The sequence below is a fragment of the Semicossyphus pulcher genome, unplaced genomic scaffold, assembly GCF_022749685.1.
Source record: "Semicossyphus pulcher isolate SPU_LCO1_2020_fin unplaced genomic scaffold, fSemPul1.0.p SCAF_6, whole genome shotgun sequence".
Lineage (NCBI taxonomy): Eukaryota > Metazoa > Chordata > Actinopteri > Labriformes > Labridae > Semicossyphus > Semicossyphus pulcher.
The window spans coordinates 14674405-14691910 of record NW_027211737.1 but is presented as its reverse complement, the minus strand read 5'-3'; the positions used below and the strand labels follow the sequence as shown (position 1 = coordinate 14691910).

General features: G+C 40.2%; 2 protein-coding genes across 2 annotated transcripts; both read right to left on the bottom strand.

The window, feature by feature from the left end:
* Positions 1-376: 376 nt before the first annotated feature.
* elovl7a (ELOVL fatty acid elongase 7a) lies at positions 377-5666 on the bottom strand. The gene is made up of 8 exons (XM_069682437.1): positions 5567-5666; positions 3580-3669; positions 3300-3490; positions 2550-2630; positions 2407-2463; positions 2220-2325; positions 1970-2106; positions 377-1875 (listed from the first exon to the last, which is right to left on the bottom strand). Exons 2-8 carry the CDS (start codon positions 3641-3643, stop codon positions 1627-1629), a joined length of 885 nt encoding a protein of 294 aa, XP_069538538.1. The 5' UTR covers positions 3644-3669; positions 5567-5666; the 3' UTR covers positions 377-1626.
* Positions 5667-5958: 292 nt separating this feature from the next.
* On the bottom strand, positions 5959-17490 carry ercc8 (excision repair cross-complementation group 8). Its single transcript, XM_069682436.1, has 12 exons — positions 17141-17490; positions 16460-16555; positions 16030-16131; positions 15404-15527; positions 14281-14362; positions 13357-13425; positions 13195-13261; positions 12534-12637; positions 11654-11778; positions 8811-9008; positions 7660-7755; positions 5959-7091 (listed from the first exon to the last, which is right to left on the bottom strand). Exons 1-12 carry the CDS (start codon positions 17215-17217, stop codon positions 7026-7028), a joined length of 1206 nt encoding a protein of 401 aa, XP_069538537.1. The 5' UTR covers positions 17218-17490; the 3' UTR covers positions 5959-7025.
* Between the last annotated feature and the right edge of the window lie 16 nt (positions 17491-17506).

The window sequence follows — 17506 nt, the reverse complement described above, 5'->3', positions numbered from 1 at the left end:
AACATAACAGATACCTTATGATAAGTTGTAATATGAGAGTCAGTCATGTCTGTAGTATGTGGATGAGTAGAAATGTATGATGCATGCGATGGGTGCAGCAAACCAAACAAAGAGAAAAGGATGAGGAGGATGCAGCAGGCCCAGCTGAGAGAGAGAGCTACCAAGAAGGCAGGCCTTTATGCCTTTCTGGAGGCCCAGCTCAGGTGGGCAGGCTCAGCTAACGGCCTCTCCCAGCTCCACCTACATGGCTGAAATAAGGAAGCAAACACTGGGAGGCAGACGGACTGGGAGGGTCGTCACACATGTCATCCAATTTCGTAAACTTTTACATTTAAAATGTTTAAAACTCCAAATAGAAAACAAAGCAAAGAGACCATTTCAAAGTACATTGATCATTTATTTTGGTATAAATACATATAAAATACAATATAAACAACATTTCATGTCACTTAGGTTCTTACAGTTTTAATTCTTTGTATATTAAAAGGGATTTGACAAGGAACTGAAAAAAAGAGTTCACCCCATTTGTATACACCGAGTCTGTAAATCTTTAGTGTTAACATAAGCTTGCATCTGAAGCGTGCCAAGCTTGATCCTGTGTCCTCAGTCACCAGAGGAGCAGAGAGTTACATTCACTTTTCACATTAAGATCATAGTAACTATATATAAAACTACTCCACAGACCTCAGTCCAAAGGCACTGCCTGACTCCAGCCGTCTGAAGACCCTGTTAGCCACAGAGCTTCAGCACAAAGCAAAATACTGAAAAGCAGGCAAGAAAGGCTGCTCAGGTTTTTTTTTTCTGACTAATAAATCCATGAAAGTGTGCGGTCCCTTTAGTGTTATTTGCACTATGCCTCAGTAAGGAAGTAGTTCAACTCTAGCTCTGCTCCGGATCCTACAAGACCCACAGTTTTCTATCAGCCGTCCTCTCTGGCATCTCAGTCACACCAGCGCATCATAGGAGAATTATTAATATCAGGAGAATGTGTTGACCGTACGAAAATAGCCCTTTTCACCAAATCTCTGCACCATCAGCAGCGGTTGTGACTCAAGCCATAAGAGAAGTGGGCATGAATGTGATCAAAACTAAGACACCCTGTTCTGCATGCATACAACCATTAACAGTGACCCGAACAGGACGTGACGCCAAGACGCCACGTCCACAAAAGTCAACATTAATTGTAGGTCAAATAAGATTTACTTCTTAACGTTTCAGTGCACATTTTAAAAAAGCCTTAACTTAGTGTCCTAAAAGTCTTCGGAGAATGAACATCAAGTATAAAATGATCTGTTAGAAGCTTCTTGAGGAGGCTGACATTTTTTTTTTTTTTTATATAAACTAAACTGTTGTAGACTGGGAGGAATTATTCAAAATCTTCCATAGCAGAGCCGTAACTTTACCTTCAGTGTAAACAAAAAAAAGATTAAAAAAAACCTTCAGCTAGGATCGGTAAACCTCTTAAATATAGCTTTGGTCATAATTTAAAGATTGTCTTTTGCAGTAGTGAGTAGGAAAGCAATCAGAAATGCCAGTCCAAATTGGGATTGAATTTCAGACTCTGCTGTGGTTTTTCTTACGTAAATGAGGTAAACCCGGAAACCCCCTGATGAGCCGAGGCATGCGTCACTCGTCTTTTTCGTGACTGGCGTTTCCGTTCATAACTCCGTTGGAGTGGTGTGCCCATGTCTGAGCCTGTAGCACTTTCGGCAGCCTCTTGCCCTTGGTGTAGGCGTGGTACCAGAAGTTGAGGAAGAGGAACAGGAAAATCAGGCCGTACAGGCCGATGATGTAGATAAAGACAGGGAACTGGTAGGGGCAGTCCTTCATGAAGAAATACTGGGAGATGTGGCTGGTCACCATGACAAATTGGATCTGGGAGCAACAAAAAAAAAAAAAGGGTTAACACAGGTCGTTAAGAAAGTAACCGTTAAGAACATTAGATATTAAAAAAGACCAAATGACATACCAGCTGGATGGTAGTGAGATATTTCTTCCACCACAGGTACTTCTGGTAGCTGGGGCCCATGGCAGTCAGCCCGTAATATGAGTACATGATGACATGGACGACACAGTTCAGCATGGCGTGGAAAGTTCCCAGACCACCTGAAAATAGGAAATTGGGCGTGTATGAGGAATACAGTTTCAAAGAGACAAAAGATTCCTGTCATTTTGTATAAAATATTGCTTGAATGTGAAAGACAAGAGGGAAATGCTACCTGCTGCAAACCGAACTCCAAACCACCAGGTGAAGGGCATGATGGAGTGATGGTAGACGTGAAGAAATGTCACCTGGCTGTTCTTCTTCCTCAGCACAAAGAAGATCTGAAAGGAGACAAAAGTATAGTTAGAAGAAAAGAAAAATGTGAAACATTAGTAATAAAAGGACATTTCACTGTCACTTACTGTGTCCAACATCTCGATGAACTTTGAGAAGTAGTAAAGCCAGCATGTTGCTGCCATCTAGAGAAGAAAAAGAATATTTCAGTACTGGTTCAAAGAAACATCCAGATGCTGCAGTACACTATAATCCGCATTAAAAGACTTACCCTCACACCCTGTGGTGAATCGGAGTAGTCGACAAGGTCGCAGCGGAAGTTGTATCCTGTTCCCCATCCCGACATCACAAACTGAAGAGAACAATGGAGTCAAGTTTGGTTATTTATAAGAAGTCGACTGTGGAAAAGGACAGCAAGTGTACCTGAAACCTTTGTCAATTTATTTGTTGATTTCCATCTTGTGATTATATCTTCATCTGTTCTAGAAATGTTGCAGATAACTTCATGTTTGTCTACCATACACATTAAAGCTATACTTCCTGTCAGGGCAAATATTTCACAATAAAATTAATCTACTGGTAGAAATTGAAGTATTGTTTGATTCTAAAATCTGTTCAACCTCTACTATCCAAAGATCGAAAAACCTGACGTTTCATTCCGAATGATTACATTGGAAATTCTTCAATAAAATTAACTACATCTCAACAAGACAAAGTCACATTGAATTTATGCAGTTCTGAAGCAACATTTGCAGCATACAGTGCCTTGAGAGAGGACACCTGCAGAGCTGGTTTACCCTCTGTAGTCAAGAGTCAAGTTTAGAAAAGAAAAGTCTTTGAACAAGAGTGCGATGGAATGTGTCACGGCTCTGTTCTTAACAATGGACTCAACAACGCAGGAATACCGCTCGCTCTGCTATGAGAGTGTGGTATGCAATGCTCTGTTAAATAAGAGTTGCAGAAGCACAACGTCATGTCAACAACGCAGTAATTAAAAGATATTACCAACACAATTACTCACCTCGTAGCACATGTAGAGCGAGAGAGCCACCACACCAAAGTTGTACACTATGAGGATCCCTTTGAGGTCGAAGGCTTTGCGGTTCTCCATAATCCGAGGCCCGAGTGATGTGACAAAGTAAATGTACGCCAGGATGATGAGGGTTTGGGGGAGAGGGGACGACATGAAGGGCCAATCTTTCGTCCGGGTGTCTGTAACAGAATCGTGTGGACACATTTGTGAGAAAAAATTCATAAAGACACTCCGTGACAACAACAACAAACACAATAGAATAACTTACCTGCATTTTGGATGAACTCATCATAAATGAGTGCAGCTGTCGACTTGATACTATCAATTTCCATTTTCAGAGAAGATCCTTTCAATTCACCTACAAGGTAAAAACAGAGGCAAATGTTAGGAAATGTGTGTGCACCAGAAATTAGTTTGGTATTTGAATAAGAAGCATGGTACAGAATAGCAAGAGAAAGTCTGTATATTGAAGTGTGGGATATTAAAACATCCAACAGGAAGTAAGTCTCTCCCCAACAACTGCTGCAAAAAAACATCTGCGACCTGAGCTAGTGCTCAAAGTATAATTTCATAAAGAGTTCAATAAAGCAGTCATTTGTAGTTTTACTTTAACAGCACAGTGCCATGGCTGAAAGACTCTGCTGTACAGGAGGAAAAGGCCTCTCAGCCACTCTGAACTCGAGGCAGACAAAGCCAAGAGTGTACGAGGAGTACAATGAGTAGCAGTCAGTGTCGTTCTGTTTTCAGAGAAAAGAACAACTGTGCGACCAGAATTTATTCATGCATGTCTACAGTACATATCATTTGTTGTCCAGTTACGAGAGAATCAATGTTTTAAAAAGAAACTTGTGTCATAAGACCATGCCACCTTGACTCAAGAGAAACTTCAAAAGCATTTTGCAATGGTCAAGACTTTCTTTAGCAACTATGACATGTAGCTTAAAAATGTCCCAAAAGGGACAAAATGACTTTGAATTGCAAACAACTGCATAGGGGTTTTTTTTGTTTTGTTTTTTTACAATCACCAGGTAGTATCAGAACGACACTAAACTTGCCAATGTTCAAAATAAACTGGTCAACAGAGGTATTCACAGTAATCCGGGTTAATCCTAAACCAATAGACTTTGTTGTTCCGAGTGTCTGGACATTTGGTGATGCAGGGCAGAGTTAAAGGATCGATATTGATTCCATGAGGTAAAGGCTCACCAAGACTGGCTTGACTGGTTTATGAAACGGGGCTGTACTATGGGAAATAAGCCAAGGAGAACCTCTTTTACAAACCAGAGGTCAAACTAAGTTTTGCCACTCAAAGCTGTTGAATCATTTTCTTCTTGAAACATGTAGTGCCATTTGTGTGGGGCTTAAGGGAAATTTAAATTAATAAAAAAACACATTTAACATTTCTGTTAAGGGTACATAGACCATAACCCTACATGACAGGTTTTCAGGGTGTGTCCACCAGACTGTAAGAGGAACAGGTGAACTTGCACTGAGAAAAAAAGAGGCATGGCTGTATGCCTGCACTGAGTCTGCGCACTAAAGGAGACACTGCAAGCCTCGACTTGCTAATTAACGTTAAAGTAAAGGATACTGATGTAAAGCCTGTTACTCCCATGGCATAGGCCTACCTGCTCGGTCTGAATACTCTTTCAATGTCTGCAATGTAAACTGCCACGGTTCACAGAGATAAAAAAACACAAGGTGGTCCGTTAGTTTGTCAAACTGGCAACTATATAGTTATACAATATTCGATGCAGACTTATTGACTTGGATGACTTATTTTCATTTTACCGAGAAAAGAAATGCCCATGGTGATTTAAAAAACTAAAAAACTATGAAATTAGCTATTTTAGCTTACTTTTTTAATCTCAGACCGTTACTCGCCCTGATTTCTCACCCCATAAACATTAAGCTACACTTTGGAAAGCACTTTTTTGTACAATATTGAGTTAGATAAAATATTTAAAAAAGGTATAAAAATAACGTATAAGTAGTAGTCAGCCATGTCAGGTTATTTTCCACACCAGTATCGCAGTAACCCTTAACAAGGGGCTGAGTTGATGAGGAACAGGTGATGCAATTGATGAAAAACAGGTCCAACAGGTACCACCGACCTCACAAAATGACTTGCTTCAGCAATCACGGGCACGCTTTCACGTCGACGCACCGGTGCTTTTTAAACTTTAAATCTCGATAATCTTCATAGTATCATCACTTCAGTGACATTTAGCTAAAACATAAAGCTAAACACTCACCCTTAATGCTGCTGCCGCTGAAAATCAGTAAAAATCCCTCTGTTCTGTCAATTGTATCCAAACTCCCGGCTCACCTGCCGCACCTCAACAGGTGTGCTTCCAACTCTGCTCAGAAACTGATATAGCGCGCGCTCATCACGCCTTATGGCGGCCATCGAGGGGCGGGGTCTGTGTTCCGGTCACGCCCCCCCATTCTCTGATTGGCCAGTCTTTAGAGGTTTGCATCATTGAGTGATGCCTCATCGAAAAATATGCGTAGATTTCGCAATAACAAAGAATATCTCCGACATACAATACATTATTAGTTTCACTAGAATAAAAGGAAACCCAGTGTGTTTGGTATTTTTCCATGAACTCAGAAACTAACAAGCTGAAAAGAGTGGGATGGCATTACAAAAACTTTAATTGTCAGATAACATATCTGTACAGTTCAAGACACTTCAGGTTATTTCGAGCTGACTGGTACATTATAAGATAAGACACACAGAAACAATATTCTGGATATGAATAGTGTTATTTTAAACAAAATCACTGGAGTAATTTCCAAGAAATTATTTTATATTTCTAGCTGTAAGACAAGTTTTTCACTCTTACGGGTGTTCGTTTTTTGGGAGATCTTTTTGGGGTCAGTGTGTAGCCTCATTTGGATGGGAACAAAAGCAATGTGTAAACGTGTGAGGGGGCTGCAACAGAGGAAAAGTTTCAGTATCACTCCTCACTGTAGTTTCAGCTGGGGCTGAAAGCAAAACTTGCAAACAAATGCAAAGTTAGCCACGAATAACAACAACAACAACAACACAATGCGTGTGTGTCTGAAAGCCTCCCATGGGACGGAGTCTCCTCTCAACTTAGCTGCAGAAACACAAAGTGAAAAATTGGCACCGACTTTTAAAAATGTTACTTATCTGTGTCCCTTTCACCAAAATCTTTGAAAAATATTACCAATGGTCCGAATGTAATATAATTACTGCATCATAACAGGTGTATAAATGCTGAGGAGTGACAGAAAATATGTATTCTGCTGGTTTCTAAACCCGTTTAAATCTTAAACAGCTGACATTTTATATTTTCAACAAAGTTTGCCAGATATCCCCCATGTCTGAAATGAATTAAAAATACTAAATTGGTTTGCAACAGGTTATGAGTACTTCATCAACATGACATTTGCAATGTATACAAATAACGATGTTGGCTTTAATTCAGTCCACAAAAATTGCAAAACAACAATAATGTTGATATCAAAAGTACAAAAACAATCTGCACATAAAGTAAACAACAATTATTTACACATTGCATTTCTATTAAGGCATTGATATTTGCAAAGATCAAACAGAAACTTCCCACAGGTGTCCCTGGACCTGTCATTTGTTGATAAGTTAGTCTCGAAACATTTGCATCATTTGCATTCTCAAACACCAGGGTGTCCACTTTGTCCAAAAACACATGCAAAACAGCAGCATTAATCTTCATCACTGCTCCATGCATCCTGGAGGGCAGGGTTCACAGTCGACTGGCCAGCAGCAGCCTGTAAGGAAACGAGACATTTGGGCCAATAAAGTCTACATTAAGATACACATAGAAAAATATAACACATGTGAAATACAGTAAGAGTACACTGTGTGGAAAAGAAACAGGTAACCTCACATCCATGTCAAATTTGCCTGGCAGAAATTTGACTGATGAGGACTATTGCTGAGTCCATGTAGTTACAGACTAGTTAAACTGGAAAGGACAAGTGAGGAGGAACCATTTGTAATTCAAAAAGCATTACTAGAATGCAGATCTGGCATGACAGAGCTGAATGAATGTTGTTATTGTTTTTTTATGTCTCACTATGAAGCGCGAAACACTGAAGTGTAATCATTTACATTCCTAAGATGAGACGTCACTTATCTATGATCAGATTTCTGTAAAGAATTCAGCTAAATTAAAGTTTAGAGGACATTTATTAGTCTTCTTGAATTCTTGCCGTGGCCCTTTGAGTACAACATACTGATAAAACATTTAATTGTGTTAATCCGTTAAACCTTAGTTGATTGACTGCACAATCAATCAAATTGTTTAATCTCACTTCCTGCTGTTAGGGCTTTTACCTTGTATGCACTGTCTGACTCTTCCTCCACATCCGAGGCACGAAGGACAGGGACCCACGCCAGGATGTTACAGTCTTTTCCTCCGCTGTACAGCTCCTACAGATTAAGACAATAAAGCTCATGAAACAATTAACAAGCTCAAAACTGTCCAGGCAGCATGCGGGAAGCCACATGACACATTTTCAGTGTCATTGTGTAGCGGTTTTGATAGATTTTTCAGGGTGCCAGCCGGTATTTCAACTGACTTTTTTTTTTTAAATATATAGTTTTATGATCAAACCACCACAAGGATACCTCAGTTCTTTTCCCAGACCAAGAAGTACCCAGTTATGCAGTGAAATTAAACAAACACATGAAACAAGCCACAACAGAAGTAAAGAGGCAAACCAAGCAGCACAGTTTTAGTAACACTGTGTTGCTTGGTTTGCATCAGTGTCATTACATCAGACAAGATGAATAGTAAAACATGTTATCGGGATAGGACTCCTTTCCTTGAGCTCTGCAGGGTGACAAGCTGCCGGACTGCATTCTTATGTTACATATACGCAACCTGTGTGTGGCACCGGAAGTTGACTTTGGCAACGACAAGGGGATTGACATACCATTACAATTGTTATCTACAGCTTGCATGCAGATATCCAATAATGAAGGTGTTGTCCAGGAAATGATTATTACTGACTCACTTAATGGTATGGCAAAAACAACTAGACTATCATTGTATATTTTGTTGAGGTATGAACTTGAACTATGAACTGCTTTTAGATCAGCACCATGTGACCTCTGAAAGTAAAGAGTGACACTTAATATTTAAGCTGAGAACACTGCTTTAGGTCACACAAGGGAGAAGTCTGTATTTGCATTTACAGTAGCTCAGCATAGCTCAGGAAATGTTGACTTAACGATGATATCTGCCAGGGGGAAGTGGCTCATTGGAGGCTGCCATGATGATTGTAAATTTGTAATAGCCCTTAGTGCAGTGACAACACCACAAAGGTTGAAGTGTTGATGGTGGACAGAGACAAACTGACCTTTAGTTGGGCATACAAGAGACCAACTAGAGTGACAAAAAAAACAAAGCAGCACTGCAGATAAATGGGTATACAGGCCAGATGCAGGAAATAGTCACCACCTGGGACTTTGGTGTGTCTCACCTGGTAGTCTGGGTGAAACTCGCAGCAGTCCACGTTGTTGTAGTGACCCCTGAGCATAGTGACCAGCTCTCCTGTGTGGAGCGCATACACGGCTACAGAGCTGCCACAGGGCACAAACACGAACTCCGGGCTGCAGCCGCGCGACACTGTGAACTGAAGCCTTTTGCGGCTCTCGTTGCAGACCTTCCCGTAGTTTACCTGAGGGACAAAGATCACTTGTTTGTCCAAATATAAATCACTTCAAACATTTGAAAATGTAAGACCGTTTCCTGGATGAATATGAGGCTTTTTGACTTTGTTAAGGAAATATATGTGTAAACATTGACTGCACAACAAGAAAAACAATGCTTCTTTTAATTTCTAAAGCATGCATTCGGGGTATCCTTGGTGCTAGTAAATGTGTTGAGCCATTTCCTTCCTCATCAAACATGTGCATTAATTGTTTACATCCATGTTAACCCCCTGCAGATAACTAGAATAATGTGAAACTTTGTATCGTGTAACCAGAGGGCCACAAGTTTGTCCATGTGCGGATTTAGGAGATTAACAAAATGGGAACCAACTCTTTTACTGGCAAAGTCTCCAGACAGGAAACAAAACATTTCAAAACATTCCAGGTCTTACAATGACCCAGAAATCAAGACAAGCAGGCACAGACAAGGAAACTACTTCACCTTGGTTGTGTAACATTACTAGGCTTCATTCACTTCTCTTAGCCTGGTTTGATTTGTAAAATGTATACTTAAAATGTGAAGCAGGAATTCCCACTATCTCAACAAACTCTGATCAGGAGAGACCATCTACCCTTTAAGTCACTTCTTGTTTCATGCTACAGCCTGAAGATGGAAACATGCCCACCATGGCAACGGCAGCATGAGGCAGCAGAGCAGGAAATTAAAACAGCAGACTGTGTGAGAGCACAGGGCAAACGGCAGAGCCTCCCTTTAGCTTTAAGATGAGGTCATGTTTCTGTAGTGTGTGGTACAATTTTTCCAATATTTTATTCAGAAGCTATAAAGCAGAGTTTGTGGCATCCTGTTGTTCTGGTCTAACCGAAAAACAGAGGGATCGGTGTGAGCAACTCCAATCACCCCTTATATTGTCATGATCAAAACTAAAATATTCAGAGAGTCCGTCCTGCAGAGCCTGTGATAGCAGTGATGTAAACAAGGAAGTCTCATTTGGCTAACAACTTGTAGTTCAGCAGTAGGGATGACTGATTATCGGCATCGGCCTTTTTTTTTTTTTTATCCGATGGCCGATAAGAGTGCAGAGTGCTCACGCGGAGAGGAGAAAAAGTTCATTTCTTTGCCATTTTTATTTAACTTTTATTTATTTATTTATTTATTTATTTATTTATTACTGACCCTGGGAACTCCCTGCGCTTTTTGTTTGTTTGTTTAATAAACATATGCTTAAAGGCATTTAAACAAAGTTAAGTGTTGGAGTTTGTATTATTCAAAATTTTGACGCCAATATTTTCACTTTTACTGCAAATGAATATCGGCTCCAAATATCGGTTATCGGCCTCCTTGACTACTAATAATCGGTATCGGTATCAGCCCTGAAAAAACCATATCGGTCTATCTCTATTCAGCAGTAAGTGATTGTTAACTCAACATTATTCCCGTTTCGCTTGCTTACTTTGTAAAGGGCAGACTATTTTAGTAGCTACATCTGATTTCTTGGTTGTATCCCACCTGCAGAGTTTTTAGAGATTCTCAAAAAGTTGAGAAAACTGCCATTCATAACTATGCTTCAAAAATGTTTAAACCATATTCAAGACATTTTTTGGTAACATTAAAAAAAAATATGCATTATGCTGCACAAATGTCATTCTGTCTTTAATGTTCATGTTCCTGTTCATAACACAGCCCCGGTTAAACTTAGAAATGTTTTTGAACGGTGCATGACAAGAACTCATAAAATCCATGTCTAGCCATCACTGGAGGCGGTGTAAAGATTTAAGAACAGAGGAGATGTGGTTGGTTTCCTGTCCTAGTTAAAACTTGCACAGCAGCATTCTACAAAAGCTGCAGGGCCTTTACAGTGTTTAGGTAGCCAGAGGAGAAGGATTCACACAGTCATGGGATCTGATTGTTAAGGAAGAGGACTCAAGCCTGTGATGTTTATGTAAACAGTCCACGTGTGTTTCTGACTTATAGGAGAGACATAATGGGCAAGAACACGTTCTTGTTTCCATGCAAAATATCATCATTGATAAATGTTTTGTTCTATGGAGTCTTATAAAGCTCACTGCATGTTGACTCTAAGATTAGATCTGAATTCAGAAGGCTCAGATGAAATCACAACCTGTCCATTGTACGTAAAGCACTTTGTAACTGTATGTTTTAAAAGGTGATATACAAATAAAGTTGATTATTATTATTATAAGAAGTAACCATAACAACGTTCCTGTAGTTGATATGATGATAGCTGTGTAAGTTTGTTTTGACATTTTTCTACTCTTTAAATTTAAAATTCAAAAAATCAATTAATGCTTCACGTTAATTATCGTACCTTATATGACAGCAAGAAACAAAAACAATGAGCTACACTGACTTGCATAATTAGGGCAAGGTTATGTTATGTTTCTACAGAGCATCATGCAAATGCATTCATGTACAAAAACAGAAAATATAGCGTGGTTGTTTAAAACTGAGCTGGGTTGAACCGGTATTTCAGAGATGAACACAACAAAGGTAGTTTCTGCAGGTTCTGAAACCATTTGGGTATTTATTTAAATTGAAATGAGTCTTTAACTGCTGCGTTTGCATAACATAAAGCGTTGATCCAGGGAGGTTGCATGGACAAAGCATCAACTTTCACTCACTTATACTTACCAGTGTGTTTTCCCCACTTGCACTATTCCAAAGCCTCATCCGGTCATCGGTTCCAGTAGTGAGCAGGTGGAGGCCGTCAGCAGAAAAGCACAGGCCGTTCGCTCTGCCATTATGAGCCGTGTTCACTGGTTAAACACAGGGAAGACATGGTTGCATGCGTTTGTGAAGAACCAACAGTACATATATTCTTATACTTATCTATCAGCATGCTTTAAGTGGATGTAGTGTCAAACCCCCTGTCTCCTATTATTACACAGAATAGCTGAGAAACACTGGTTTAACATGGTTTCTTTTAGTAATGGCGCCTCTTGGCACAGGCAAGAAAAACAGCTACATTATGCGCAGAATGTTGGCCTCTCCTCCAGAGACACACTTTGTTGTTTTAACCCGAATAACTGAAAGTGTTTAGACAACACAGCTGATAGAAGGAAGGTGTTGTTGTGAACCTGACTGGATTTTTAATGAAATCCAACTGTTTAATGTTAACTTGAAGGCATGCGTTAATCCCGAAGGATAATTCTGTGACTGTAGATCAACATACACCGAAGCCCCTGTTGTCTGTATGGAGCACTCTGAAGCATCATTAATAGATTTATGCTATATCTTGGAAATGCTAATGGGACATTGTAGAGATTTATTGGTAGATTGACATCAGTGAGGAAGGGGAAATGTCTATAAATACAGGCAATGCACAACATTTGATTAAGTCAAATACACCCTCAAGTGCAATTTGACAATAATGTCTGTCCAAAAGCCCATCGATACCTGTACTTTTCCTTCTCTAAATAAAGGCTAAAACCTCCACCAAGAGCCCGTCCCACTCAGGATGAATGAAGATATTGACACTGTCAAAGAAAGAAACGGGGAGAGGTAACAGTACCTGCCTCAGAGGAGGCTTTTGACTTGTCTCCATTGTGCTGGTCCAGAGTGAAGAGACTGCCAGACGCCCGACGCACATCCCACACTTTCACTTTGCTGTCTGCACTTAGAAGGAAAATTAGGCGATTAAAATTGGTTTACACTCTCCTATAAACCAAGGTTAGTCATCAAACTATTCAACACAATGATTTATGGGTACAATGCATGCTCAAACCGGTGAGCCAGTGTTTGTTTTTAAAGGTCAGTTTCCTGTTGGGAGTTAAAATGCTCCTACATAATAGAATAACCTTCTCTGAGTGCCTCTCTCTCTGTGCCAGTTGTTTTCAAAATCACTTACAGTCCACGGGGGACGGCAGCACATCGATCCCACTTGGTTAATTAGCAGGTCTAATGTAGCATAAACCAGGTGGGGACTGTATCTAACATATGCTTTTCTGACAGGGCCACTACAGTGCCTATGCTAACCATTTGGTTGTATTATCCTTGACTCAGAGTTGCAGTGTGGCCAGATGGACAGGAACTGAGATAACAAGATCTGCTGGGACAGAATACAGTGGGGATAGTCTTGTAATAAGTATCATTCTTCTGACTCTAAGGGCAAACTAGGTGATAATTCCAGGGAGTGACTAACCATTGAAATACTGGCAGTTAAAAGAGCCTACCTGGCAGAAGCTAGGATGTGCTCGTATCTGGGCGACCACTGCACAGACAGCACTTCTGCTCTGTGACCTAGAGGGGGAGAGTTATCATATATGTGTGTGAGAAAAACTGTGAAACGAAAGAAAGTGTGTGGGGAAAATCTGGGGTTTTACTGGTTCACTAACCCTGAAGAACATGAATCCGTGACCCAGACTTCAGGTCACACAGCTGGATTTTAGGGTTTTTGGTGCCAACTGTTAAAGCAGAGAACAAAAAGACAGTTAAGACTTAAAACACTGCTTTTAGCTCCTTCTTTGTAACACTGAAAAAAAAAGAAGGTGAAAAATCAAATCAACCAATAAGGGAAGGGTGCTCAACGGGGATAAAAACTGGAGTCCCAGGTTCTCACAGATAAGGCGTGGTAATAAGAGAGATCACTGATAGCAACTTTTTACAAACATGAGCTAACACACCCAGCATATATACGTGAGAGGAGGGCGAGGAGAAAGTTAGAGAAATTCAACAGGACAAAGAAAATGATTGCCCTAATTACACAGAATTGAAGAGCTATTAGTACCTTTAAGGAACAGTTAAAAAAGTGTCTTCCTAGGTGAAAAAAAGAGACTGACAACTTGCTTGACAAGCATCTGTAACACTTCTGAGAGGGAAGGACGCAAAAAAACAGACACTGTGATTGTCTCCAGCTTAGAAAACAGGCGTGTCAAAGAGATTGCAAGTGCACCTCTGTGTACATTTATGGGCACTTACTCAACAGGCATGAGTAACCTGTTGGTCCTGCCCGGTGACGCACCCAGATTCCTACTTATTTTTTCTGCACAGAAATCCGTCTTTGAACCTGAAATCATGCATAACTAGCTTCTGTTCCTCTTCTGTCCCCTCCAGGTACATGCCATTTGGGTTAAAAACTGTGGTACGGTTGGGGAGCGGTGACGTTGACTTGCTGCAGGGAAACAAGTAATGAGCTGCCAGGAGTTGCAAATTGATGACAGGAAGGGTGACTAATGAGGTTTTTGTCCAAAGTTTGATGCTTTTTAGCACGCAGAGATAGTTGTGAAATCAGCCAAAGCTGCGACTCCACACACACACACCTGCAATGAGACTGTGCTTCCTGGCGATGGGGGACAGGTGGTGGCTGTAGACGTTGCCCTCAAACTCGAAAACTTCAGCAGGCTGAGGAATCACAAAGTGAGAGAAAAGAAAGGGAGATGGGCAAACATATTATAAAATAAACTCTCATGACCTTGAATAGAGCCCTTAGAATAAAGTATAACTGTAGTGTAAACTCACAGCATCACAGGAAATGAGGTCAGACAATAGAAAAATAAAAGCGAGCAGAGAGGGAGGGCACTGCAGCTGAGCGCTCAGGAGGAAAGCTCACCCCGAGCAGCAGCAGCGGTTACAATGCAAATTCTTCAGCAAACATAAAAAGCCTCTCTGTGCCCCATCTGTCAGTGTGTGCCAGCACGGCCATGGACTCAGCCAATGGACACACACACACACACTGAGACACACACACACACACAGAGGAGGCTCTGTTTGCATAAATGCACCACACATACAAACACACCATGTGCACACCATTGCAAAGCACACATTACAGTGCAAATACACAACCACAATACATAATTTAATAGTTATGAATGTGTGTGTCCGTGTGGGACACACAGACAGAAACACACAGAATAAAACAAATGAAAGGTCGGCTAATTCCTTTCTGTCCCTTCCCTGACCTTTTGAGGTAACCGTGGTGCCAGTGTAACTCTAGCACAGCTCAGGGCCTGCCATATGGGACTGTGTGGCATAGAAAGGTAGAGAGCATGAAGCAGAAAATAAGAAAGTGAGGGGACCAGACAGTGAAAGCAGCAGCAAAAAAGTAAAGGTCGGAGGAGGTATAAGATATGTCAAATCGTTACTTTATTATTTAATCTGCACTAAGCACCATGCTCCTGTTTATTGGGGTTATGTGTATAATTTATGCGCTCATTCAGCTATTTTTTTTACTAGATTTAACCATACAGCATTATGTGTTTTCTAACTGTGCCCACCCCTACTCACACACTGCACACAGGGGAACTACTTGTACAGGTGTACATAATAAAAGAAGATAACAGTACACAGGGGGAACTAACTGTCCAGATATGCCTATTAAACTGGTAACGCAATGTGTTTCACATTCAGCATGAAAGAACAGAGTCAGTGTGACATTTTTACCTTCAGTGTCTCTGTGTCCCAGACTTTCATGGTCTTGTCAAAGGAACTGGAGACAAACATGCCTGTGTCATATGGATACCACTGGACTGTCTCCACACTGAATTTGTGGACGTGCTGACTCGACCTAAATAAAAAGATAAAACAAAATGTTATCAGTGTACTACAGGAATCCAAAGACAAATAACTCTCTGTAGGGAGCTACCGGCACAGTAAAGTAGTGGGAATTAACCTGCTTTGAATGGACTCTTAAGCTCAGTATCAGTAGATCCACACCGCAAACTTCAAAGCTCCTGTTCGGCCATGTGTGTGTATGCTTTCATTGCAAAGGTTTCACAGAGCAACAGTAAAAAAAATTCTGATATGACAGTTCAGACTAAGGTCACATTGTGACTGACATCATAGCTATGTATTTAAGTACACAAAAAATGATTTATTAAGATCTTTCTATTGATATCACCATTAAAACAGACCTGGGGGAAGATACATTATGATTCAGGCCATTTTACTTGTATGTTTACAATACTTATAGGACATGGTTGTGAGCAAGCTTAGAAACACCCGACACTGAGAGCTTGACACAGCGCTGCCCTCTAGTGGACAGAATGGGTAAATAGAGTAGCACTCACCTGCCTACTGTGCAAACTGCCTTGCAGGTGTACTGCTGTTTCCCACTGAAGTTCTCCAGGTCATAGAGGACAATCACTCCATCTGCTCCACCAGACAACATGCTAAACAACAAAGAGTTGAAATCGAAGTCAGCATTACTTCCCCTATTACAGCTAGCTTTTTCCCAACTGTCGATAGCTCTTTATGGAAACGTATCACACAGAGCTCTGCTGATTATCCTGGGTTACTGGTGCTCCATTTGGTCATTCCCGAAATCATATATGAAGATATTTTTCAACTTATATTCAGGCAGTTGACGATACTGAAATACACCTCTTTCTTACCAACTAATTGCAAAGACCATTAAGTTTCATCTGCAGTGTACAAGTTTGACGTGTTTAGAAGTAGTTTATGAATCAGTGAATGTAAATTAGGCCTAAGTGGACTTACTATCTGCCCTCTATTGCTTCAATGTCGATGGTGTTGATGCCATTTCCATGGATTCTGTCCACGTCTCTGTCAGGATTCAGCTTTAGACTGAGGACCCTTTTGGGACACAGACAGAGGACACTCAGTTTGATCATATGAGTAAAAATAAGATATCAATGTAAACAAAAAAGCAAAGAAATCAGAAAACAAACATATGTTTTTACTTGTAGTAAAACTGTCGTAAGACTAATCTGTTAGTCGACAAATTGTGATATTTGGATAATCACAAAAGTACATTTACAAATTTGTCATTATTCATCATTTATAACTACACAAATTATATTTAAACATATTTATATCTTACTATCATCTACTATTTATGCATATCGGCCATAATATACTATTATAGGATAATATCATACTTTGCTACATATATTTCAGCATTTTACTACCTCGTCCATACCGTGCAATTATGTGCATTGTTATTTATTTATTCTGCAATATTTCACTTTCATTCATTCAACATGATTTTGACTTGTTGTTCATATATATCCCAGCTGTTGTCCCAGCTTTTTTACTACTCTCAACAACATCTTCATGTATCCTAAAACGAGACTCCATATATTTAGATTCAGTGTTTACAAGTTTTACAAAGAACTTGTAAACACGCCTCCTAGATGACATTTTTGTATCGTCTCTCACCTTCTTGTTGACTCTGCACGTCTCAGTCGCAGAGGGTCATCAAGACCAGCCTGCCTTGCTGTCAAAAATCCCAACATTGCTTCAATTTGAAAGGAAACTGCTCTTTACAGCAGGACAGATAACAATATGCTACCGTGAGCTAACCTAGCTCAAAGGCTAGCATGTTACCTACTCCGGAATACGTTTTTGATCCAAACTGAATGTCTGCGCGTCCAAAAAGGTATGATGCTAAACATTATTCTCCGTAATAGCGAAATTCACTATTTTAATGTTAAAAGTGTATTATGTTTTGATATAAATTGTGTATTTTACACAAATTTCATCTGGCTTCATAGCATCGCAATACAGTGGTCGGCCATGTTGGAA

Excerpts from the sequence above, each read along its gene's own strand:
- elovl7a (XM_069682437.1), bottom strand. The coding sequence starts at position 3,643 with ATGGAAATTGATAGTATCAAGTCGACAGCTGCACTCATTTATGATGAG. Across the intron at positions 2,464-2,549 it reads ATTCACCACAGGGTGTGAGG|ATGGCAGCAACATGCTGGCT; the intron begins GTAAGTCTTTTA and ends TTTCTTCTCTAG. Across the intron at positions 2,107-2,219 it reads TGGAGTTCGGTTTGCAGCAG|GTGGTCTGGGAACTTTCCAC; the intron begins GTAGCATTTCCC and ends TCCTATTTTCAG.
- ercc8 (XM_069682436.1), bottom strand. The coding sequence starts at position 17,217 with ATGTTGGGATTTTTGACAGCAAGGCAGGCTGGTCTTGATGACCCTCTG. Across the intron at positions 13,426-14,280 it reads GAAGCACAGTCTCATTGCAG|TTGGCACCAAAAACCCTAAA; the intron begins GTGTGTGTGTGT and ends CTGCTTTAACAG. Across the intron at positions 11,779-12,533 it reads AAAAGCCTCCTCTGAGGCAG|TGAACACGGCTCATAATGGC; the intron begins GTACTGTTACCT and ends GTGTTTAACCAG.